The sequence below is a fragment of the Anarhichas minor genome, unplaced genomic scaffold (genome assembly GCF_050575085.1).
Source record: "Anarhichas minor isolate MPS153535 unplaced genomic scaffold, ASM5057508v1 ptg000087l, whole genome shotgun sequence".
Classification (NCBI taxonomy): Eukaryota; Metazoa; Chordata; class Actinopteri; order Perciformes; family Anarhichadidae; genus Anarhichas; species Anarhichas minor.
The window spans coordinates 405,597-431,633 of record NW_027466533.1 but is presented as its reverse complement, the minus strand read 5'-3'; the positions used below and the strand labels follow the sequence as shown (position 1 = coordinate 431,633).

Sequence of the window (26,037 nt, the reverse complement as noted above, 5' to 3'; positions counted from 1 at the left end):
TTGAATTCATTAAATCCAGCAGCAAAAATAGAGCTGTTGCAGGTATGAAAGATTACATTACATTAGTTACTATATTTTAAATTTGGATCACTCGATCTAAATGTCTGCAATTCTCATGACTGACATAACAAATGTATTTATATCTTCAACCTGCGCCGTTGAAGGGGGGGGGGGGGTGACTGAAGCATCTGGTGTGAGAAACCGAGAACGCTGAAGACAACCACACTGCTACGCTCGGAGGAGCTTCACAAAGTGTGAATAACAGGATCCGTTCACTGTGACAGTGTGGTTCTTCTGCAGAAAGCCGTGCAGTTATAATGTGACATTGCTGCATGGATAGCAGCCACGCTATTACAGATGACTGACTCAAACGCCCTAATGCATTAACATCTACAACAGTTTGTCATAACTGTGCTGTAGTAAAGTTTGTACAACAAAAACTTTTCAAATGAATCAAGTATAAAGGAGTAAAATATGCAATACCCCCTAATCCTTTATCCAGGAGCTGAACAAATTGGTTGCAAAGACACACATAAGTAATGGTAATGGGGTGTATTTCTGGTTAGCATATTGCAGGGACTCTGGTGCAGTGGATTTATCTGGAATTATAGACAGTGAGGACTGGAACCAACATATAGTTACAGCAAAACAATGATTAACGTGGCTTTCACAACTGGAGTTTGGTTCAGTTGGTCCAAACCAGGGGAAAAAAAGATAATTTTTACATCTTAGTTGAGGACCATTTTCACCATAACCTATTACTTTAGAGTTTAGACTGAACAGTAAACATGTGATTTGGACGTAAAGGCAACTCATTCATTGGACAGTTTTGCCGACTGTCATTCTGCATTATCAGAGTTTAGGTGTTGTAGTGAAAATGAATAGGATGTGTTCAACATTTAAGTGTTAAGTTGATACCAAGCTTCAATCCGGGACAATCCCGTACAAAACGGGACGTCTGGTCACCGTACATGCGACACAAACGGCGGTCTCCGAGGTGAAAGTCCTGTGTTTGTTTGACCCATTCACTATTGCTACTTTCTTGCTCGTTTATTCCTTATTATACCACGTAACTTTAATTAACACCACATAACTTTCGCTATACTACGTCACTTGCACTAACTGAATGCAAAAACGTCCACATCCAACATTTTTACCTAGCGACTGGGCTTACTCTGATGACACAAAATGCTCACAAAGAAATAATGGATTATAAGCATTATTAGTCGAGACTGCAACTAATGATGGAATTAGGAATGAAAAAAGTAATTTAGTACTAGAATATAAAAAGATCACAAAATCAGCAGATGACTTCAATAGTAGTTTAGCTTTTGAATGAAAAGAAAAGTCACATCACCATGAAACAAACTTCACCAGAGTTGGCTCGAAAATGGATCATCTCTTTCAATTTATTCTATAAGGTCATTACTTTTCATAGTATCGAGATCATACAATAAAAAATATTTTTTTAAATAATCCGACAGTGATGTACCTTTGCTCATGTCACTGACATCATGGAGAGTGGTAGCTACGCTTAGCAGCAAACACGTCAGTGACCCCACTCTATCCCTGGGAAGTCAAAGCACCCTTGCACCCAATCTGTCAACAGTAAGATACTACATTGTGATGCTCCGTGCTGCTGAAGCCAGTACATTTTACAAAGACCAATTGCTAATCGTCATTGCATAGTAAATGGCAAATACAGTGCCAGCACATGTCAGATCATGGGTTGAAAAAGACAGCATTGTCCCCCTTAGCACACAATGAGCAAGGAATGAGATGTTTAACCACTAAAGATTAACATACCAGTCAACAGCCAGTCTGTGGCCCCAGTCAGCTTAAGTCTGCTAAATGACCGGGGTAGACACTGAACACTGAGCAGGTATGTGGAGTATTAAGATGCAATCAAAAGAGATATCTGTGAGGGAGGATTTCTGTGATTTGATCTGCCTATCATGTATAACGTGTACGTCTGTAATTCCTGTTTGGAAAGTAGGGGGTCAGGGCCGATTATCCACTCCAAATTCCTAGGTCATCTGATAATAGTAATCCAGTTTGAATGGACATCTTTTAAAGTGATAACGACATTCTTTTTTCTGCAGCTGGCAGATAATAACACCCTGTCTATCTGTTAGCATAACAAGCGGTTCAGCATAGTTGATGAAGTTGATGAACTTGCTGCATGATTCTTGGGATTTTGGGTTCCACATTCCCGGATTAATAGGTTGTAGCTGCGTTAGTGGGACAATCACATGTTGCATTGACGGCGAGCAAAACCAAACAAATGGTAATTTAGGGCGACTGTGGCTCACTGGGTTAAGAGGGTTGTCTGGGAACCAGAAGGTCAACGGTTCGATCCTCGGCTGGGACGTGTCACGTGTCGTAGTGTACCTGAGCAATACACTGGACCCAAGGCTCCCTGGGCGCCTGTCATTGGCAGCCCACTGCTCCCTATATACAGGGATGGGTCAAATGCAGAGACAAATTTCCGCCTTAAAGGGATCAATATAGTATAATAAATTTAAAAAATTAAATTTCTTTTGGAATCGATAGCGGCTATCGTTTGTCTGGAGAATTATATATATATAAACAGTATGATGTATGTAATAAAGTATAATGTACTTAGTCTTTTAAACATGAACGTTATGAATGGATTTGCACAAAAGTTGGTGAAAAGGTAGGTCACGGGTTATGGCATTAACTCTATTTAGACAGCATATATCATCATCAACCTTTATTCCATCAGTTAGTGGTGTAACGTGTGTATTGCATTGTGCATTTATTTTTCTGAAGGTTGTGTAATTGGAGGAGGCCTAAATAAATGTTAATTTCATCTGGATTGTCGACTTAAAAAATGGGACAGCGATAGACAAAAATCTGAAAAGGACCCGGCAAATCTTTCTAAAACCAAAAGAGTCATGAAAGTAGTCCTCATGTGAACCTCGCTGCTGAACAAGAAAGGCAAGACACATCTTTGTTCTATTGAAAGTTGAAGTGGCATATGTTGAAATTTAGCCAGTATGCCACTGGTATACTAATTTATGTGCCTCATGAATGGATCTAGAATACTGAAGTAAACAAACACTTAATTATGGAGAAGATGATGTCTGAAGGGGAAACTCAGTGTACTGCTTGTTCTTTGCCAACACATATACATACAAAAACTAATTTACTTACTCAGGCACAAACACAGACCTTGTATACCCACAGTAAAACATCATGGTTTGGCTCAAAATAAGTATGCTTGTTACTTTATTTATGCTCTGGGCGTAAATTAAAATAAGTGAATGTGGACTTTTGGTTTCAGAGCGCAATCTCTAGGGTGAAACTCCTGTTTGTTTGATTCACCCATCCAGCCCGACCTCTTCCATACACGGACTTCCGCAGGCGGACTTGTGATACGTCAAAAAGCGAACGCAATCCGGGAGAAAGTATGCTTTCCTCAAAATGTATTTGACAATGCAGTTATGTTGTATGTGAAAGTCCATTTTAGGAGATCAAGCTGGAATAAAAGTAACACTGTAAATATCCTAATGATCAGTGCCTGATAAAAGGCTGGTAATTTCTAGGTGTGCCTTTGCTGTATGTCCACCTCAATGTATTTGTGTTGCAATAGCAGGTAGTACATGTCTGCATGTACTTCATGCATGAAACAATGATAAGTGCTACAGTAATTTACTACGGTTTGAAAGCTGGAATAAGAGACAAGGCATGCTTTACCAGCCAAGCTGATCTCAAAGTGACTGGATGATACAGTTCTTATGTCCTGCAGAAATATTTCTAACATTTTGGAAATGACCAACTTTCAGGATAAGATTACATAGATCAGGCTTTTCGGTTCCACGAAGCAAGTTTGGCAAAATCACCATGGCAACACATCCATAAGCTTGAACCTGCTACAGCGCAGGCTAACTGAAGGTAGATGGATAAGCTTGCCACTCCCCCGGAAAAAATGGCAGCTCCTGTCATATACGGTAGTCTAATGCGCTTGCGCATATACCGGGGGTTATACGGGAGTTCCGGAAATGCATGTAAAGTGAGACACACGGTGATCCATTAAAACCAGCTGAGCAAACTAAGAAGCCTCTATTGCATTAATGTACAGCTCCCTTCCTCAGAGATCCCATTGATGAAGGAGCGATATTAGTTAGATTGGCGTTTTATAGGGAGAGAGTTCTTCCACATCGCCAAGATCCGTTATCACATCATGATGACTTCCTATACGAGCGCTATCGATTCTGCCGACAAGGAATCATTTATTTACAAGACCTTCTCGAGCCATACATTGCGAACACCACACGCCGCAGCCGAGCATGGACTGTCTCACAGACTGGATGCAGCCTTGCGCTTTTTTTGCGAGTGGTACATTTTTGTACAGTGTCGGCGATGCGGAGAACATGCATGCCGTGCTGTTCGTAAAGTTTATTTGGCGCTTAAGAAACTTATGGATGTGTTCATTACATTACCATGGCACATATTGTATAGACTCACCATTCTGAATAATGTGTTTGTGCTTAGTTTTTACTTGCTCCCATGTCCTCTTGGGTTGCATACATGGGGGTTGAAAGCACTCATAATTATATGACAGTGTTATTAGTACACCAGCATATCATTATTGTAGAAAATGATTAAGGTGGACTCTTGATAAGAATAGAGAGAATCACACACTATTTCTTTTCACTGCTTCAATTGATTGAATTTCTGATTATGAATGATACATACATACATTCTGATCCGCCCATACACAGATTCGCACACACATATTCAAACTCCTAGTTCTATATAGTAATCTACACAGACATGTATATACACATATATAGTAGGCTACATACATAAGCGCATACAGTATCCTCATATTAATTCGTATCAATTAGATACTCTTTTGGCTTGTTTTTATCTACTTATTCTGAAAGAGTTGAGATAATTATTTTCGCTATATCTCATTGGATGATGCATTCCACTAAGCCTACTGCCAGCAGGCACATTTAAAGAAATATAATCTGATTGATTGGGGTAATGAGGCACTTAAAATGAGCCTATACATTTCCCCAACACTTACGCATTTAACTTGTCTGCGATATTTTGCCGTGCTTCTTGTCTAGCCCTCGCAGCGGTGGCGGTGTTAGATTTTGCCATGATTACGGTCTTGAATTCCTCATATGCGTTCATGAACATCTCCTGCTCATCAGCGGAGTAAAGAGAGGCTCTTTCTTTGAGTTTATTTGCCATTGTACTGTTAGGAAATCATAGTTTCGGTGATCGACGCTTCCCCCTTTTGAAGTAGTACGGGCACGCGCAATTATCCTGATCCTGATCTTCTGGTTCGAATTAACGAGACTGTTTGAGAGCGGATCAGCCTTGGAGAAACCGAGATTTCAATCATCGGGTTAATTTCAGCTGGCTAATAGGACATTTGATCGACTTAGTTGAACCACGTACGAGGAACGGGGCCCTGGACAGCCACATATAAATAGAAACTGGGCAAGGTGAAAGCACAAACACGTCATTAATAAACCTAGTGTAGGTACGGTAATGGGAACACAGGCAAAGCTAAAAAAAAAGGCAAAAAAAGAGCAAAAAGCACTGTTGAACATGATTGCAGAGAAACAACAAGCAGTAAATTATTTGAATTTTTCATTCAAACGCCACATAGCCTGGCAGCTTCCCAGTTGGCAACTTGGTATTTACCAGTAAAAATAGACTGCACAGGGACGGGAGGGAAAACAGATGAATAAATGATTGTGTTTTCTACCCCGAGACAGACAGTAGGTGGGTTGGGTGTACGATTAAAGTGGAAGGAGGGAGGGAAGGCTGGAGAGTGACAGCTAACGAAGGAGGAGGCTTGGGTGGAGAGGAAGAAAGGAGGGAAAGGGAGTGGGATTGGAGCAAGAGACGGAGGTAGAGGGGGAGAGACAGATATTGGTACAACTGTGTTTATGCAGTGACCGCCCAGATATGATGAATGGCCTGCAGGTACCACATGCAGCTGAATGCAAACATCTCTATTGTGTACCCTCGGCCTTCTGTGATTCATCATTTGTTTTGGCCCTGGCTGTGTTTTTTTTTTTTCTTTTGTTCTTTTTCTTTCAGATCCAGCAAATGAGATAGTGGAAGCTGCAAAGGAGTCAGCAGATGCATCTCTAATGACCACAAACAAAGCCTGATAATGTTACAACACTTTTTCACATGCCTTGAAGTAAAGAATTATTATCATGTGTTCTGTCGCGGTTACGGACAGAATTGTCTCAGTTCCAAACATGTTCATTCTTGTCCGGCACAGTCTTTCATTATTCATGGTGTGAATCGCAATCCATCTCATTCACGTCACTCTGAAAACTCTTTCAGTCACATTTTGTTCAAAGGATAAGGCTAACATATTTGTCTTATTGTCAATAAATCCCACGAAAAGACCAAAAACCAACAATCCATTATATGGTCCCTCAGTATTTTCCTCAGTACAGCCTCAAGCTCATTTTGTTTCTTCTGGAGACATTAATCTTCTGAAATGAGTCCCCACGTATAAAGTTTAATTATTAAAGAGGTAGATGGAGGAAGAGGAGGAGAAGAAACAGCTGAGCACAGTAGTTTTTAGCTAATGTTACTCACAAAGGAGTAAATAGTGGATTTCTTGGGGACTATTTCCACCCACGGATTGAAACATGCTGGTCACCAGCGTGAGTGCGTGGCACCACATATACGTATGTGTGGTGCTATGTGGTGACGAACGTCACCCAAATGATTTGGCTCATTGATGGAATAAGCTTTATCAGACCTCGGATATACAGATGGTATTTGTTATAGGGACCAACTCATTGTTGGTTTTGGTCTTGTTGGCTAGAGCCAGTCTTACTTTCTAAGGGCAAAATAAAAAAAAAGACCTGTTCAAACAACTAAATCATTTGTGAAGCAATTCTTTTCTGTGGTGCATATACAGTAAGTGGCCAATAATGAATTGCATGACATCAGAGTAAGATGAGCTCTGCGAGTAAATTGGAGCATTGAGTCAATTATAACCAAAACCAGAGATATTTTCGCCTTTGCCAATAGTTCACTGAGGAAATAAGTTGCAAATGCCACTACTTGAAGGTTCCCTGTGGAGTTCTCTTTAAAGAAACAAAGTTTCTCCTTATATTGATATTTGCTCACAAGATCACACATTGTGCATCCTTGAGGTCGTACGCATGTTGAGTGCATAAAACCTCTGCAAAACTGATTTTCTTTGAATCCTCTGCCGCCTTTGTTGACTTTCATTGACGTAATACCCATAGTGCAGTGAAATGTCATTGGCAAAGAAATTGTGTATTGCGTCACCCACGTGCATGTATGAGAGCAATCAAGACAGGGACCCACTTGTGAAAAGACATCGCAGCAGAGTCGGTTCACACAAATGATTGAAAAAAAAACATATTTTCGTATACCATATAATATTGCTTTCATAACTGGTGACGACTCTTATTCAGGACAAGTGTAACCACTGAGTGGAAAAGGGAAAAAAACAAAATAATAAATCCAAGTATGTTTTTAAAGAAAAATGGAGGCTCCTAAATTACTGTTATAACAGCCCCAACAAGGTAGACGTAAACACAGAATGTAAACTGGAAGATGTAAGATGTCTCCCCTGTAAACATGACCACTTTTAATGACCTGGAAGTCTACTGCTTCGTTCAGCTCTAATATTAGGTCTGTTATCATTATGTGGTCTAGTAGGGACGGTTATGGAGCTACACTCACTGAACTGGGTCTTTTTTTTACTGGATACAACCAGGCTATAAAGTGTGACAGTAGTCCGTTACGTCCACGAGACAAACAAGGGCATTATTGTGCCCTTCTTATCACGTGTCAAACTTTTAAAATGTTCTCTGGCCCGGCTCCTTCCATCTGCAGCTACAAAGTCTCGGCACAGATAGATATCCGTAAATTGATGGTTTATATATAATTGTGTACTTTATGTATCTGGGTTGAATCACAGCAATTACAACTCTACTGCAGAGACACAAGAGGGCAAACAAGAAGGAGAGAAAAAGAGAGGAGTGTCTTGGCCAAGTGGTTTCTTGGTTTCTCTCTTTTGTCCTGTCTTTTAGGTGCTTAATCATTTCTCCCCATCAGGCCTTATTTCATCCTTTTACCTCCATCTCCTCCTGTCACTCTATAACTTTCTCTATATTCTGTCACTAAGTGAGTCCTTTTTGCTTTCTTCGTCTTTCACGCGCAAGATCCAATTTCTTTTATTACCACACAGCAAGGTTGTGTCCCCCAAGTTGCCGTCCTTCTCAACCGTACTTCTTGTTCCTACTTTCGTCACCAGACTCAATCCCATTTCCTCCCTCTCTCTGTTATATCACCCTACACCAGCACCCCCCCCCCCCCTCCTCCCTCCCTCTTTTTCTCTAGCCCCATCTCGTTGCTCAAACATTAAATGCTTGTTGGCAGTGCCACTGATTGATCGTGCAGCAACCTATTAGTCCACAGGCCAGCTCCTAAAGCCTGAAAGGCAATCTGAAAATCATCCTCGTTGGTGTGCCGTCTGTCCCCCCACTCTGAATATGGAACAGCTTTTCCTGTGGGCTGCTTAGCAAGCACAATAGAAATGCATTACACAAACACAATTCCGAAAAAACCCACTTTATACCTGATAATGAAACAGTATCTATTCAGCTACTTCCATGCTTTGGGTTAGGATTTCTAATAAGAAGACTTTTTATAGCACAGAGGTAGTCTCGCATAGCCAGAACTATCTCCACGTTGCTGAGGAAAGGAAAGGTCTGGCTCCACATATTATTATTCTAGTATAGGGGGGAAAAAACACTCTGGCTTGTTTGTATTTTTTCTTTAAACCAATCACAATTGTCTTGGGCGGGGCTAAGCAGAGGATGCTGCGACGGTGCCCTTGCAAAATGTGTAGATAGCAGAAGGGTCAACCCAGTCTCGGCACAACTTGCTTTCAACGGACTACACTTTAAAATCACTCGCTAATCACGTAAATCGTTAGTCAGTCAAGTTAATGTCAACCACATTTTTTTCCTAAACCTAACTAAGTGCTTTTCTTGCCTAAACCTAACTTCCTGTAGAGACAAAAGTTTACTCTGAAAAGACACTATGCATGTAACAAGTGGAAACTGACACGCCGTCCCTCACATGACCAAAACTGACGCTAGAGGAGTAACAAGTGTGAAGCTGAGGGGCACTGACTCAAACGTCTGTTTCATGTGTTGGGAGTGAGAATGTGTCGAAAGGGGAGGAGAATAAGGCTTTATTTATTTGTGATTCTGTCTAGGCCAGCAGAGAAGGCCTTGCTGGCCCTGACGGCCCACCACTGCACAAATGTGGTATAATAGAATGCCAGATCTCAATTACCTACTGCTTTAAATATTTGGGACTAACATTTGTTGTCTCAGACCCTTATTTACATAAAACAACTGAAATAAGCATATGTGGGAGGGTGGTAGTGTCTGCTGCTCCATCTCTCATTTAAGTACATCACCAACGGAAATTGTTGGTTGTTGTCATTTTATGTTTTCCTCAAAGCTCAACTTAAAAACGTACCATCAAGATCCGTGTCTGTGTGTGCTCACATGACCGATAACTACATCGAAGAAATGCGACGTTGTCTTCATACCTCTTGCCTCTTGAAGCGTGGCCTCAGCTCACTCTCTGAGCCTGATATGTCTGATAAAGCCTCGCAGAGTTGTGCCACTTTCAAAGGTGAGTGGCTATAGCTAAGGGAGCACAAAAGACAGCTCCTCAAGAAAAGGTTGCGAGCTAAAGCGGAGCAGCCAGTTAGGACCGAGACATTCAAGTGGAGCAGAAAGGGATCGGCCTTGAACCCTCATCCCTTCTAAATGTTAAAATACTGCTAAAGGTCACGGAAGAGCGGAGGCTGTTTGCAGTTTTCCTTAAAGACAGAAAAAAAGGAATATAGAGAAGAAGGAGGGGAAAAAGAGAAAAAGCTTTTACACTGCTTTAAAACATTTCCACCTGAGGAAAACTCGATAAAAAAAAACATGTACAAGACACTGGACGGCTTTTGAGGATCAAACCATCTTTTGACTTTGCCCGCATAGAGTATAGTGGATCTAGTTCTACATATAGAAAAAGTAAAGGGGGCAAAGAGGGAGGGATATGGTGAGACAGCACACACAGAGGAGGTAAGGTAAGAGGGTAAGGAAACATGCGGATGGGAGAAAGAGAAACTAGGGCACAGGCAGGAGGAAATAGCACGCTGCCGTTCTTTAAAGTTGAGCCATCACAACCACTAAATCCCCAAGACCGCCTGCCAGGACTCATCCTGCCTCGTCTCCCCGGTACCGTCGCACCTTTCAGAGCTTCACCTCCGTATCCATCTGTCTCTCCTCTATGCTCCCTTTCGCTAAGCTGTCTCCTCTTCAGCGCCCAGTCTCTCGGTGTTTTCTTTCTTTTTCACCCCTCTCCATGTTGTGTGTGGAAGACGGTAGCTGTAGCTGACGCTGATCGGCGTATAAACGTTGCCATGACAACACCGGAAGTTGACTTCCGCGATTTGTATTATTATTAGTTTATTTCTGCAATTATAATACATGTTATGTTTACTGTAATTTTGGGTACCTTGTGTTAAACTCATTATCGTTTTGCCCTTGTTTCACTGATGATGATAGACGAGCTTTTGTTGTTGTAACATGACCATTAACCCGGAAGTTAAACGGAACTCAGAAAGACGACAAATGGCGGGTGAAACCAGCGAACCTTTTCTTTCCCGTCATGTTATTCTCCTGCTGGTCTACCAGGCGAACACGGTAAAGCTTATTAAGTTAACTGATTAAAGTACTGTTATACTTGTTGTAGGTGATGAGACAGAGTATTTGTTTCTTTATTGTTTGTACATGAAGCTATTTTGTGTCTTCTAGTTTTCACGGTGGTCCATGAGAGGACAATAATAAATGTGAACATCAGTAAGAAGCGTGGACTCTTTTATGACCAGTGTGGATACAGTGAAAACGTAGCCTAATTCCAACCTACCGAGGTGCTCCATTCCCTGCAGTGAACCAGCGTGCAGTTCGGCTTCATCTACTACAGCGGACTACAGCGGACTACAGGTCTCAGTGTGCAGTTCTGCTTCATCTACTACAGCGGACTACAGGTCTCAGTGTGCAGTTCTGCATCTCCTGTAGCGGACTACAGGTTTCAGTGTGCAGTTCTGCATCTCCTGTAGCGGACTACAGGTTTCAGAGTGCATCTTCAGGTCAGACTGTGCAATACATAAATTCCACCTCTGGAAATTGATGGACAGTTCCACTACAAAGTTATTAAGAGATTGATCATTGTAATAAGAATGTACAGGTGCTCAGGACTGTAGAGAAAAGAGTGATACAAAACATAACTGTCCTTATATTAACTGTCATTCTTACTCAGGCAATGCTGTTAAGTTGATAATTGTTGCTCCTGTAAAGTTACAAAATGTCAGTTAATAGTGATTTGTTAGCCGAGCAGGTTGATTTCCTGTCAGAAGAGCAAGAATCAGCTCAAGGAGATAAGAAGTTCAAGTCAGCATATGAGAAATGGAAAATCCATGTTAGGGACGTCCGTAATAAATTAAAACACAAGTGCCCTGAGAGTGTCTTGTATGACATGATGGATGTGGTTGAGAAGCTTGAGTCTGAATTTAAGCAGTTATACGACAACACACGACTCCAAACAGTACCAAGCCAAGAAATTCGGAGAAAAATTGATGCATGCTCAGCTGTATCAGCAGATTTATTGGGACTAATGAAAGTACGCATGATTGAAGAAGGAGAAGAATTTGATCCTGAGGTGGAAAAATCAAGGTTACGGATGCTGCTCGACAGTGAACACGCTAGGTCCATATATGGGTCCACAGCTTCCAGAGTTACTGTACTCAGCCACCGTTCCAATCATCTCTCAGAGTCACCAAGTATTTCGGCTAAGAGAACAGATACAGCTGCACAGTTGGCTGCAAAAAGAGCTGAAATTGAAATGGAAGCTGTCATTGAAGCACAACGTCAGCAACTGAAAAGGCTTGAAAATCAAAGAGACATTGAGGTCATTGAAGCGAAGCTTAGAGTGTATACTGAGGAGGAGTCAAAGGAAAAAAGTGAGAAATACAGTCCTGTAGGCAGCCCTGTGTACAGTCAAGTGAACGATACAACTCCACATGCTCCCTATGCAGGATGTCAGGGAGGGCAACTTACAAAAAATGAAGCATCCTTAGTGCAGACACTACAGGAGTCAATGGCCCTCTCTCGACTTCCAGTTCCAGAACCTTCTGTATTCTCTGGAGATCCACTGAACTTCACAGAATGGAGCACAAGCTTCAAGGCTCTTATAGAGAGACGATGCTCAAATCCTGCCAATAGGTTGTTCTACTTACAAAAGTACATCGGTGGGGAGGCAAGGTCAGCTCTTGAAGGCAGCTTCTACAGAAAGGACGATGAGGCCTATCAACAAGCATGGGATAGGCTGAATGCCAGATACGGTCATTCCTTTGTAGTGCAACGGGCCTTCAGAGATAAACTTAACAAGTGGCCAAAGATAAGTGGGAAAGAGTATGTTAAGCTAAGAGAATTCAGCGATTTCCTGCAAACATGTAGCAACGCTATGCCCCATGTCAAGGGTCTCCAGGTACTGAACGACTGTGAAGAGAATCAGAAGATGTTGCTCAAACTCCCTGATTGGGTAACGTCCAGGTGGAATCGTTATGTCACGGAACAGCTGGATCAATCCAAGGACTATCCAAACTTTAGAGAGTTTGCTTTGTTCCTCTCAAGGGAAGCACGCATAGCGTGCAATCCGGTATCATCGCTGCATGCGTTAAAGCCCTCTGAAGAAAAGCCATTTAGAGAAACAAACCGCTCAAAGGCAAACGCCTTTGCCACAAATGTGAAGGACTCGGATGCATCAAGTATCATAATCGAATCCAATAATGTAGAAGAGCTCAAGCCAAATAAATGGAACTCAGTGGCTGACAACTCAAACCCAGGCAAGTGTATGTGTTGTGGAGAAAATCACTCCATACACAAATGTCAAATGCTGATGGAAATGTCTGTGGAAGAAAAGAGAAGGTTCATTCACGATACTAAGCTGTGTTTTGCATGCCTGAGGAAAGGACACTACTCCAAAGACTGTAAGAACAAAGCCATTTGTGGAATATGCAAAAGGCACCATCCTACTCCACTGCATGAAGATCATCCCGCAGCAAACAAATCTTTTCCTCAAGGTGTCCTGCAAGCTAAAGTAAATACATCCTCACTATCATGCTGCGTGGCTGGAGGTGGAGGTGGGAGCACGTCAATGATCGTTCCAGTATGGATCTCAGCACCCAACACCCCCGATTCAGAAACCCTGGTGTATGCCCTATTGGACACTCAGAGCACTCACACATTTGTTGACCAGGAGGTATGTGAAAGAATGCAGGCAGTGATGGAACCAGTAAAACTAAAGCTTTCCACTATGATGGGAAAAGATTCAATTGTGAACAGTCAGAGAGTTAGTGGACTTAAAGTCCGAGGGTTTTCCTCAGATAGCTTGATTGATTTACCGCCTGCCTATACATGGGATTTCATTCCGCTGGAACGTACGCACATTCCGACCTGCAAAACCGCCAATAAGTGGAAACACCTTGAAGTCATAGCTCAAGAAATGCCCCCGCTAATGGATTGTGGAGTAGGACTTTTGATTGGTTATGACTGCTCCAGAGCACTGGCGCCACGAAGGGTTATCACTGGAGGCGACGATGACCCTTACGCCATTAAGACTGACCTAGGTTGGAGCATCGTAGGAAGCGCACCACAACGCCCGAACTCCATAGATGTGACTGCTCTGTGTCATCGTATATCTGTCCGGGAGCTTCCACCTGTGACGCCAGCTGCTGTTATTCGAGCGCTCAAGTCCGATTTTACGGACAGCAGAGCAGGAGAAAAAAAGCATATCTCAAGAAGATATTCAGTTTCTGCAAGTTTTAAAGGGAAGAATCCAGCAGAACGAGTGCGGCCACTTTGAGATGCCCCTTCCCTTCAGAGCACGTCCTCACCTCCCTGACAACAAGAAGCTTGCCCTAGTCCGGCTGAAGCACTTTAAAAGGAAACTTGACAGAGATCCTAAATTCAGGAATGACGATTTGAGATTTATGGAAGGTGTCTTCAAGGATGGCGATGCAGAGAGAGCAGACAAACCTGAGAAGATTAGGGTAGTTTTTGACTGCTCTGCAAAGTATGAAGGCACTGCCTTGAATGACCATCTGCTAACAGGACCGGATCTTACAAATGGAATGACTGGAGTGCTCTGCCGGTTCTGTAAACATCCCATTGCAGTCACGTGTGATGTGGAAAAAATGTTCCACAGGTTCCACGTTAGCAAGGAAGACCGAGATTATCTGCGGTTCCTGTGGTGGGAAAATGGAGATACCAACTCGGAACCTAGAGAGTATCGAATGAAAGTTCACCTCTTCAGAGCATCATCATCTCCAAGCTGCGCCAATAATGGCATAAAGCATCTGGCCAGCCAAAACGAGCAAGAGTTTCCATCAGCAGCTAGCTTTATCAGAAAGCATTTCTATGTAGACGATGGCCTCATAAGCTTGGAATCCGTTGACATAGCAGTCAAACTGGTGAAAGAAACCCAAGTGGTCTGTGCTAAAGGGAAGTTACACCTTCACAAGTTCATTTCCAACAGCCGAGAGGTAATGGAGTCCATCTGTGTCACTGAGCGTGCTGTTAAAGTGAAGAATGTGGATCTCAACTACGACGATCTTCCAGTGCAAAGAGTGTTGGAAGTAAGGTGGGACATAGAAGGATTTCTGCCTCCATTCATCCTTCAAGGAAAGAGGGTACTACAACAGATGTGTCAGAAGGGCATCAGTTGGGATGAACCACTGCCCAGTGAATTGAAGCCAAGGTGGGAGAGATGGGTGAAGGACTTGGGAAACCTTGAAAATATTCAGATCCCAAGATGCTTTACTCCTGAAAACTTTGGAAAGGTCCTGAAAGTTGAACTGCATCACTTTTCAGATGCTAGCAGTCAAGGCTATGGTCAGTGTTCATATATAAGATTGGTAAGTGAAGATAAGGTGCGCTGCACCTTGATCATGGGCAAAGCAAGAGTTGCACCCACAAAAATAGTCACCATACCAAGACTAGAGCTAACTGCAGCAGTGATCTCTGCTGCTCTAACCAATATGCTAAAGGAAGAGCTAGAGCTCAGCGTTGATGGAGAGTACTTTTGGACAGATTCACAAGTAGACCTAGGACATATCAACAACGAAGCTCGAAGGTTCCATGTCTTCGTCGCAAACCGTGTCCAGAGAATTCGGGAAACCACCAACCCAGGACATTGGTACTATGTCGACACAGGGGAGAACCCTGCTGATCATGCCTCAAGCTAGCAGAGCTGATCAATTCAAACTGCCTCACAGGGCCAAAGTTTCTATGGCAAAGGGAAGTAGTTACAAACAACGGAACTATAGAGCTTCTGGTTTAATCAGTCAGTGATCAGTTATCTACTCTCTAGCTTAGTAAAGTAAGTTACTATTTACCCTATGGCTGTGGAGAACAGTGTTCTTTATTAATAACATTCTACTGTGTTGTGGTATAGAGTTAATAAATTGTTATTCAACTACGTTGCTAAATTTTCAGATGTTCTTTGAGTGACCTTAACAAAGTGCTTGGAAATTACCGTTGATTTATTTGATAAAAAAGTGTACACTGTGTTAAACATTACTGTCATATATTTGGATGTTAATTAATCAAAGGTAATTTGGTGGGAGTGTAGCTGACGCTGATCGGCGTATAAACGTTGCCATGACAACACCAGAAGTTGACTTCCGCGATTTCTTTTATTATTAGTTTATTTCTGCAATTATAATACATGTTATGTTTACTGTAATTTTGGGTACCTTGTGTTAAACTCATTATCGTTTTGCCCTTGTTTCACTGATGATGATAGACGAGCTTTTGTTCTTGTGACATGACCATTAACCCGGAAGTTAAACGGAACTCAGAAAGACGACAAATGGCGGGTGAAACCAGCGAACCTTTTCTTTCCCGTCATGTTATTCTCCTGCTGGTCTACCAGGCGAACACGGTAAAGCTTATTAAGTTAACTGATTAAAGTACTGTTATACTTGTAGGTGATGAGACAGAGTATTTGTTTCTTTGTTGTTTGTACATGAAGCTATTTTGTGTCTTCTAGTTTTCACGGTGTTCCATGAGAGGACAATAATAAACGTGAATATCAGTAAGAAGCGTGGACTCTTTTATGACCAGTGTGGATACAGTAGCTCCGCATTCATTTATTAATTTCCTGACCCAGTGCAGCAGACCCGTCCTCTAGAGGCTGCAGTTATGACTGGCGGAGGGGGAGCCTGTCTACACTTCCCTGCACCACCCAGTCCCTCCCTTGTTCTTCCTTTTGGTCTCCCAGTAGCCGGACTGTCTCCCTCGCTTTTCAGTGGTCATCGTCCGTTCAAGTCTTTGTGTTCGGACTCTTTTTCTTTTACTAAAAAAGTTCACACACAAGAAACAGAGTCTGTTTCCATGCCTCCTTGCAATGGTTTTGCTTGAGGAGAATGACAATTATGCCAATAATAATTGTGGCGGTGTTCATATTAATTAAAGTTTCACCTAAGTTTCATATGAAGAACCAAAAAAAAGCTTCATCATCACAACTATTTCTCATCTTACTCAAAGATTTTTTGGACCTCTTGGAGGCCATGGGAACAGTCTGTGAACACAACACACTGACACGTTTTAAACTTTTAAGTTGATATGGCGAACTATCATCTGTTTTTAGCTTAGTTTTGTGTTTCCGCTAACTTCTAGGAAAAAATATCTCTTTAGCTTTTAAATTCTCCACTATGTTTGCCAGTTGCTAACTTTATCCGTTTCGCTAGTAGCATAGTGGGTTTTTTGAGCGTCTGCCATCAGCAGCCAAAAAGAGACACTATAAGAGCCATGAGAGTGAAATAAAACAGTTAAAGGGGACATTTTATGATCATTTTCGTGTTAAGAACTTGTATTTTGGGATTGTATTTGAACATGTTTACATGCTTTAATGATCAAAGAGCACATTATTTTTCTTATACTGTCTGTCTGAATACACCTGTATTCACCCTCTGTCTGAAACGCTCCGTTTTTGCGCCTGTCTCTTTAAGACCCCTACTGAAAAAATCCAATCTGCTTTGATTGGCTTGTGAGAAAAATATGGCGTGCCTTTGCAAAAGTAGTATTCAAGCCGTTGGTGGAGATTCTCAGATAGAGATACATTTTTTTTTTCAAATTGAACAGGGTATTGTTATAGACTTTGAGTGTGAATCCATGCAGCTGCATCACTTAAAAAAAAAAAAAAAAAAGCAAGTGTGTGCTTAGTCAGCACATCAAGGATAAGTCTGAATAGATTGGGACACATCGTGACTTGAAACTGATGCTTAGCCAGGATGACAAAGCAACACCACCCATTGCACTCACAACAGTGCGGCACAACTTAGACATCCTCTACATCATAAGACAATGTAATGCGTGAAACTGTTGCCACATCGTTTCACAAGATCGGAGGGGTTACTGGGGCACATATCAGCAGTGAGAAACATCAGATTGTACACATAAAACACTTGGGGATGTGCTATTCTGCTCTCTTCTCCTACATTAAAGGGGAACACCACCTAAATTAACAATTCCAATATGTTATTTCCATGGCCAAGGAAAGTTCAATAGATATCTGTGAAAACAAGCTACTCTCTCTCTCACGGCCAAAAACCAGAGAAAGAATCAAACTTGTAATGTCATCAGGTATAAAGTGTTCAGCTGCGCCAAAGACAATGGCGGGAGACTGATTTCTTGTTGTTTTTTTTATACCCAATTGACCTTCATTCTTTTGTCGTGTTCTCAGTTCATCCAGTGTCATCCAGAACATCTTTCCCAATAAAGTGTCTATGAAGCAGCTCCAGAATTCATACTTGATGACATCACACATTTGAGTTTTAGCATTGTAGTTTTGGGATTTGGCAGAGAGTTGTTCATGTTAATATTTTTAGACTGTCTTAGACCACAGAAATAACTTGTACACATTTTTTAATTGGTTGTAGTTCCCCTTTAATACTGAACAATTCGACAATTTTATATTCCCATACCTTTACCCGCTTTCTGTGAATCCTCCCAAACTTGAGATTATCTCGTATGATAAATTTACCTTCAGGGAATCAGTCTTATTGCCACACAAAAGGCAGGGAGTCTGGAAAGTACAGCATGGCATTTGTCAGGATGGAAGTATGAACATTTTAGGAATGGATCCATCACCTTAGAGTGGGGAGAATAGTTGATAAACCTGGGTGTTGGATCATTAGTCAGATAATTAAGGAGGTGGGCGAATTGACTGTGACTGAAAGGACAGGCCTGAGGCAGCACATTGAGAGGTTTATTGTTAGTCTGCAGTTTGTTGTTGTAAATGTGATTAAAGCTTCTACCTCGCACAGTAAACGGTACAATTTCACCGCATCTCTTGTTGTTTTGTGCCACTTTTTGGACAAGAAATGTCTCTTTCACTTGTGTGAAAGTGTTATATATTGCTAAAATAGTTTTTGACTTCCTCAATCAAACACAATGGTTGAACCAACAGTGCGTCCTTGAATCAAACGGTGTAATGCGCCATACCAAATTTCCTGAATAAAAAGCAAGAAAGCGCAGGCCCCGCTGCACGGGAGACCAGTCGCTGTGTTAATTTGTCTAAATGTCCCAACTTCTCTGTTCTCACAATGAATTGCCCTGATTCACTCATTTGCTTTTTGGACAGTTGACCATCATCATATTCTGCTACAACCTTCCATGTAAGCTTAACGTTTATATTTCATTTAAATGTAAAGTTTGTTAGCGTGAACTTTGGTCAAATCAAAAGTAGTATTTCTGACCGTTGACTTCAAATACATAACGAATGCAACTATAGTTATGTTTTTTTTTCTTCCTTTGTAAGACAATGTAAGACATGCTTATGGTCCTGTGTGACCATAAGCATTTTTTCCAACCTCACATCGTAAGACAGAGGTTTGTAAAACTACGTTTGCACCATTACTGGAACAGACGTTTAGATGACAACATCTCCCTTTAGTCAACAGGGAAGTGAGAAAAAAACTGATACCGCCAGTCTTGTTACTACACACACACTGTTTACAAGTCACTCTAAAGCACTTCTGCCCAAGTTGCAATGCCTATAAATGAGAATTTCAAATGCTTACTGAAGGCTGCCACCGCCAGTATGAGCGTGACCACGATGGAGAACCAGGAGACCCAGAGTACCTTCTTCCTGTAGCTCTGGGCCTCGTGGGGCTTCAGGCGCATGCTGCTCTCGAGGAGACCTGCAGTGAGACAAACACACTCTGTTACAAAGACAATTCCTTCCTTATTTGTGTCTGTGTTTGTTTTATGCAGTGTTTTATTGTGTGATCTCATCAAGCAGTACAAGTGTTTAACACTTGTATCGCATAGGGATGAGACTCTTGAGTAATCAGTACTTTATCTGTGGGTAGGATTTAACTCCCACTGTTTGTCCAGTGTGGGTGTAGACAGAGGGAGAGTGTCCAGAGGGACTTGGACTTGGGACTGGCTTCACACCAGCGTACGCTGCCAACTGCTTTTGATGGACAGCCAGACCCCTTGCACTCCAAGCAATGTACTAGTCTTCAACTGACTTTAGTTTAGTTGAGGCAATTTGCACCTACAACTGTTATAAGTGCATACATGAAAGTGAAATGGTATGTGCGATGTATTTTACATGTGGTGTGCACTGTGTGTGTGTGTGTGTGTGTGTGTGTGTGTGTGTATATATGTCTTTGTGAGGGAGTGTGAGAGTCACATGGAGCAACATTTAGAGCCACAATTACACACTTCCAATCATAAGATACTTTCTGGTAATTTTTCACTTAAAAAGCATGCAGGCTGATCGAAAAATTTGTTTTGTTGGTTGAATCCATTGGCTGTGAAAGGGTTACTGATTGCAAACCACATGCCTTATAACACCATGACTGGACACGCTCTGATAACAATATTAGTGCGTGTTTTTCTATGGACATTAGCATTGTTTTCAGCCCAGATACGGTCAGATCACAAGTGAAGCTTAAGTGAGGGGAATATTCCAACAAACACTCATCAAGGGTTGTTAATTAAGAATGATAATAATCATCATACAGTTCAAGATTACCTTTTTGTGTGTAGCTGCAGATACAAAAACTCAGTTCATCAAACTGCACAATAGAAGCTACTCAAAAAGTTATACTATGGTGTTCAAGTTAAATGCTTACATTTTAGGACATTCATTTAAACAAAAAACATTTAAGCTGTGTGTGTGTATGTGCGTGTGTGTGCGTGCGTGTGTGTGCAGCAGAGGGGAGAAGTGAGACATGATCACATGATCCTTGGCTGGGGGATCAGACAGAAGGCATGTGCTCAATATGTCCTCATTCATCTCTCTGTGGCACACACACAAATTTGTGTGTGTGTGTGTGTGTGTGTGTGTGTGTGTGTGTGTGTGTGTATCAACACTTGTTTGCGACACCTTTCTTTTCTAAAAATAATTAACATCAGGCAGCACATTTGCCAGGAAGCGTGATTGAATATATTTTCTAGGATCAGTGTGACCAGGAGATCAATTAAATTATTTTTTTATCTGAAAGCCAGCGGCTGAACCTGTGCTACCCATCTTGCTATCTGGCAGGTATCTAGATGGATGGATAGAAACCACTGGCATGTTCAGAAAAATTCAGAGGTTTTCAAACAGCAACGGCAGGGACATTTATGTAAATAGGAGAGAGATGAGGAAAGCGGGGGAGGAAATGTAGACCGGGAGGCTGTGAATGTGTCGCATCTATTTAAATTGCTTGACTTTGAAAATAAAGTTTCCTCCTTGATGCCCGCTCATATCACCTTTAATATCTCTGTGATCGACCCTCATTCTCAGGCGATGTAATGACCTTTATTTACATCACCTTACCTGTCACGTCAGTAGCAAAGTAACACAAATTTACATCTGGGGTGGCCAAACGGGGTGGTATGATTTTTTTTTATAAACTAGATTATGGCTTGACCATCTTTCTAATAAATTGCACTGTATGTACATTGCATATCCTAGTTTAAAAACTAGATGTCGACTATATTAAGTGAAATTATCTCTGTCTTTTATATATTTACCATTTCTGCCTGTTCTGTCACATCTTAACACAATTACAGATTTACATTTTACGTTTACATTTGCATTGTAATCTTTAAAGCGGGCGCTTCGGCCATGAAGAGAAACCAATATTTGGCAAGTTCTGCCTGTTTTAACTTTACTTATTACATGTAACATCATAATATAGTGAGAATATTTCAACTAGGAGTGCAGCTAGCTGCTAACACCCTGGGTGTGTTAAGGGTGTTTCGCTGGCATAAGCCAAGACTGGCCGTCTCAGACTATCATTCTGGACCCCAGCATTGGCAAAATGAATAATCTGATTTAGGGAGTGTCTCTGGCCATCGCTATGTGTGGCTAGGACTCACAGCACTTCCGAGGATAGACCGGGATGATCCCCAGGGACTGTGCATCATGCCGCTTGGGCTCACGGACACTCAGCGCTTTAAACGTCTGGACGAGGAGAAATCTCAGCTCAGCTGTCATCTATTGCTCGCTCTTCCTCAGAGGAAAGCTGAAGCGAAGAGTAACGACACAACGGTGAAAAGGAGAGAGCGCCAGCACGATAGAGCGCCCATGCCTCCGGCCGCCTCCACTTCCCGGGCAGCCTCGGCTGAAGCTCCCCAGCATCACTCTCCACAGGACCTAGATGAACTGATTTAGATGAGCATAGAGAGGGGTCCGAGTCAGCAGGAGGGTCCTGCTTGGAGCGGGCCGACACTGCAAAAATTACTATAGGAGGGAGCATCTTGACAGTGAGGACCTTGCTGCAGTGGGAAATACCATTGCTAAGAGAAGTGTGAACTAACCACCCTGTCAGTGCACTCTAGTTGCTCGCTGCTTCGTGGTGACCATAGCAAGGCTGCCCATAGACCAAATCCCTCCATTATTACCAAGAACTTAAGGAGTTCTTTCAGTTAGAGGATTATACAGCTTAATGCTTTTTGTCTTCCACCACATGCAGGGGAATGGGAGGCAAAGTTACATCTGCTAAGCCCAGTTTGTGTGTTGGCAGTTTATGTTGACCGCATGGTCCCCATCAGGTGCACTGAACAGCTGTTGGTGTGCTTCTGGGATGATGTGACCAATCAAGCCCTACCCAAGAAACACCTGGCGGGATTGCCTTGAGAGTCCATCTCCCAAGCCTAAAGGCAGACAGGAAGAGCCCTTCCCGCTGTGGTACGCGCACACTCTACACGCAGCATGGCAGTGTCGGCAGCGTTGTTCAGTGGGGTAAGTCCATAGACTGTATATAAGAAGTGGATGTGGTCATTGTGACGTCAACCATTGGTTTGTGGACTGCCATTTTGAAGCTTCAAGTTCAGCGTTTTGGCCGTCGCCATCTTGGATGATTTTTGCAACCAGAGAAGGGAAGTGACCATATTTGGATGGCTGAGGAGTGACGTGAGACGCCGTATACAGCTCTGGTAGGGTAGCGAACTGTCTGTTAGGGTAGCGAACTAAGGTAGCCCCGCCCTAAAGCATACTCCCCTTTATGGTTTATTTTATTCTTAACAGGACCATAATTTATAAATGAACATAACGCTGTGTTGAAGATGACTTGAAACTAGCAATTGAGACCATAAACTAATGTTTACAATGTTTACTGAGGTAATAAATCATGTGAGTAAGGTCATTTTCTCATAGACTGCTATACAATCAGACTTTTTTTGCTACCAGAGGAGTCGCCCTCTGCTGGCCAGTAGACAATGTAAGTTTAAGACACTTTCGTATGGGATTCACTCTTCAGAACCAAGGAGGTTGCCACCAGGGTAAGTGTCGAGGACAATATGTACGACTGCTTCGTGGTCGACGTCTTGTCCATTCATACAGTTCAATCTCTTGGACATGTCGGGCTCTTTTGCTTATGCAAATTTTGAGTGGGCTATGGCATGCTCGTGATTGGAGGAGAGTAATGTCCCATAGAGTCCAGTAGAGGGCCGTATTGCTTATAGAACTAGGGTTACAATATCGTAACCTTGGTTTCCAGACTTTGTGAAAGTGCAACTGTAAGTCACTGGAGTGCCACTAACAGTTATTTGACAGCTGACCAGGGTCTTAAAGCAATTTTAGGATTGAGAACATCGCAGACACAAAGAGTTAAATGCATTTTTTTAGAAATACTGTAGGTTGATTCCAGCCTTAAAAAATAAGCCAAATCCAATCAATGTAGCTGTCACAACTCTAAATATGATAACTATTTCAATTTGTTATTAATTGCTTAAGACATGCTCATTTATATTAGTGTCGTTATGCTACTGATAGCTACACAGTTTAATTAACATGTTAATTATCCATTGAAATGAGATCCAGTTAACATGCATGATATTACTCTCAATAAACTGCATTCACAAACTAGAGAACAGGCTAGAAATTATTGTATTGTGGCCCTCTTATTATCCACTGTGGAATGATTTACAGGTTTTATGCATATTAAAAGATGAATGGGATTAAATTGGTGGTCTCTAACACACAGGCACACTCATGTGTGCTTAAGCAAATGCAAATGCTCACTTAGAGGTTTGGAATGCACGTGACTGGTATCAGAATCTAACTCTGAGGCAGACCGAGCCTGTATGCCTTGTTTTAAGGAACAATTGAATTCTTAGGGCAATCTCTGTCCCCAGAGGCAATGCAATATGTAAAACTGGAATGAATGAATAGTTTGGGGACTGGAATCAATTTAAAGATATAAAGCTTTGAATTCAACTTTTGCTTCACGCTGGTCTGAATTCTGCTGATGTAGGACTATCATAAATTATTCAAATCAAACTAAAAATAGGCTACCTCGCATAGATAAAAATACCCCTCCCATCTGGGTCCCTGATAACACACACACACACACACACACACACACACACACACACACACACACACACACACACACACACACACACACACACACACACACACACACACACACACACACACACACACACACACACACACACACACACACAAAAAAACTGTTCCAAACATTACAGAGGTAGATGAAGTTACCTTCTCCCTCCACGCTGTCTGTGATTTTCATCTCATGGCCCGTGGTGAACGTCTCGGGCTGGCTGGGGGATTTGGCTTGCTGGTGATGGTTGTTGGTGAAGCCATCTGGGGCGCACTGGCCGTTTCGCGCCGTTGCCGGGCAGGGATCCACAATAGTCGGGTCCGGGACAGGGTAAGACTCTTGGCTGGCCGGGTCTGTCATTGTTGTTTTTCTGTTGCTGTTTTGTTTTTTCAGGCTCAAAAGAGAACGATGATGATTAAAGAAAAGAAAAAAAAGATTCACGCCGGCTCGCTAAATGCACCAGCCATCCAGCGCGCGTCCGATATGCCACCGGCGTCGACTCAGATCTGCAGAGGGGAAGATTGGGATACGATAAGATGGGAGATAACGGATTGATCTCCCCAGCATCAGCCGCGAGACAACTCCCTCTGCTGTGAAGTGAACACTGTCAGGAGCAGCTCCGCAGCCTCAATGTAAACAGCCTGTCCGGCGGAGCCACTTAGAGACAGTTTAGGGTTAGATGTGGCGATGCGATAAATCGCTGAGATCCGCTGTGAATATGGCAGGCGGTGCCAGCAAGTTTTTTTTTTTAATTATTTTCCTCCTCCCCTTCCTCCTCCTCCTTTCCTCCTCTCAGAACTCAGCACATATTTCTCATACAGGCCACATTCAATAATCAGTGACATCTATCCTGCATCACTAAAGTTTTTTTCTACACATTAGTTTTAAAAAATGTACATGTTATATCCTTGATCAGACTGTTTGATGCATTTATATTCGTATGTCGTATTTTATATTTTATATTGCATGGTTAAAACCTCTTAAGCACGACGCCCCCAAATTTGGGCACTCGGGCTCAGAACCCCTCAAACTCACATGCGGAAAATAGCATGATTATTAGCCAGTAGCATGTATGTGGCAAATTTTTTTTTCGATGAAAGAGCAACGTATGGACAACAACATCATATAAGTCACTTCTAACACACTCCCAACACAGTTATAGGGTACTCACATAAGCAGATAAATATCGTGGCATAAAAGCACCAAATCCGGGCCAGAAATCGGCGCTATGAGTACAGTAAATCAATGTTTGTACCCTCATGCTAACGGCTACCCAGTCATACAAAGCATGTAATAGCATTAGCACACGTGGCGGAACACGTAACTAACTTCTGTTTTACGATCCGTACAAACACTAAACCGTTGTGGGCGATCAAACGTACCTTCATGCTGAACTTCGCCGAACAAAATCGTGGGTATGCGCCCAAGTTTTATGAAAATATGGATAATACCGTCGCGGAATTTCCGTTCCAAAGCTGTAGTCATTGCTGCCAACTGCATACTGTTGACTTCCGACTTGTTTCCAGAATAAGAGGGGTCAAGCAGGCTTGGGCGAGTGGTCAGACTGCCTGCGACCGGAAATTTCCGCCGGGGTACACGCGTCACTTCTGGCAACTTTATTGTATGAAATCTTTTGACGATCACCACCAAACTTGGCATGAGTCTTCCTAAGCCTGTGACGCGTCTAAGGAGGGGTTGTTTTTGGAAATCGACCGAGGATAGGCTGACGTGCAGCCACATACACACCCATGCAATGAGAAAATCCTACAGATGACAGCCAAAACTGGCTCTGATGATGTTATGAATATGAATATGATTCCTATTATCTGTATTTGGATGTATTGAATCATATGAGTGATAAAGAAAGTGAAATATATAGTTATATAGTGTATAAAAGTACAATGTAAGAGCTGCAACAGCTGGTTCGAAAATGATGGCCTCGCCTGACTAAAACCTCTTATTCTTAACTTTATTCCACTTTATTCCACTTTAACCTTTTTTTAATAACTACTGATCAGTTATGCTATGACTTGGAAAAGTCTCAGGGGGCTAGCTGC

The 26,037-nt window shown here is 42.2% G+C and overlaps 1 protein-coding gene across 1 annotated transcript in view; it reads right to left on the bottom strand.

The window, feature by feature from the left end:
• LOC142938652 (transmembrane protein 163a-like) overlaps positions 1–24,340 on the bottom strand; it is an 89,443-nt gene extending 65,103 nt beyond the window's left edge. Inside the window, exons 1-2 of the mRNA XM_076081966.1 lie at positions 24,139–24,340; positions 19,211–19,330 (exon numbers count right to left, since the gene is read on the bottom strand). Of these exons, the coding sequence (XP_075938081.1) occupies positions 19,211–19,330; positions 24,139–24,340 (322 nt within the window). The remainder of the gene's footprint in view (positions 1–19,210; positions 19,331–24,138) is intronic.
• Between the last annotated feature and the right edge of the window lie 1,697 nt (positions 24,341–26,037).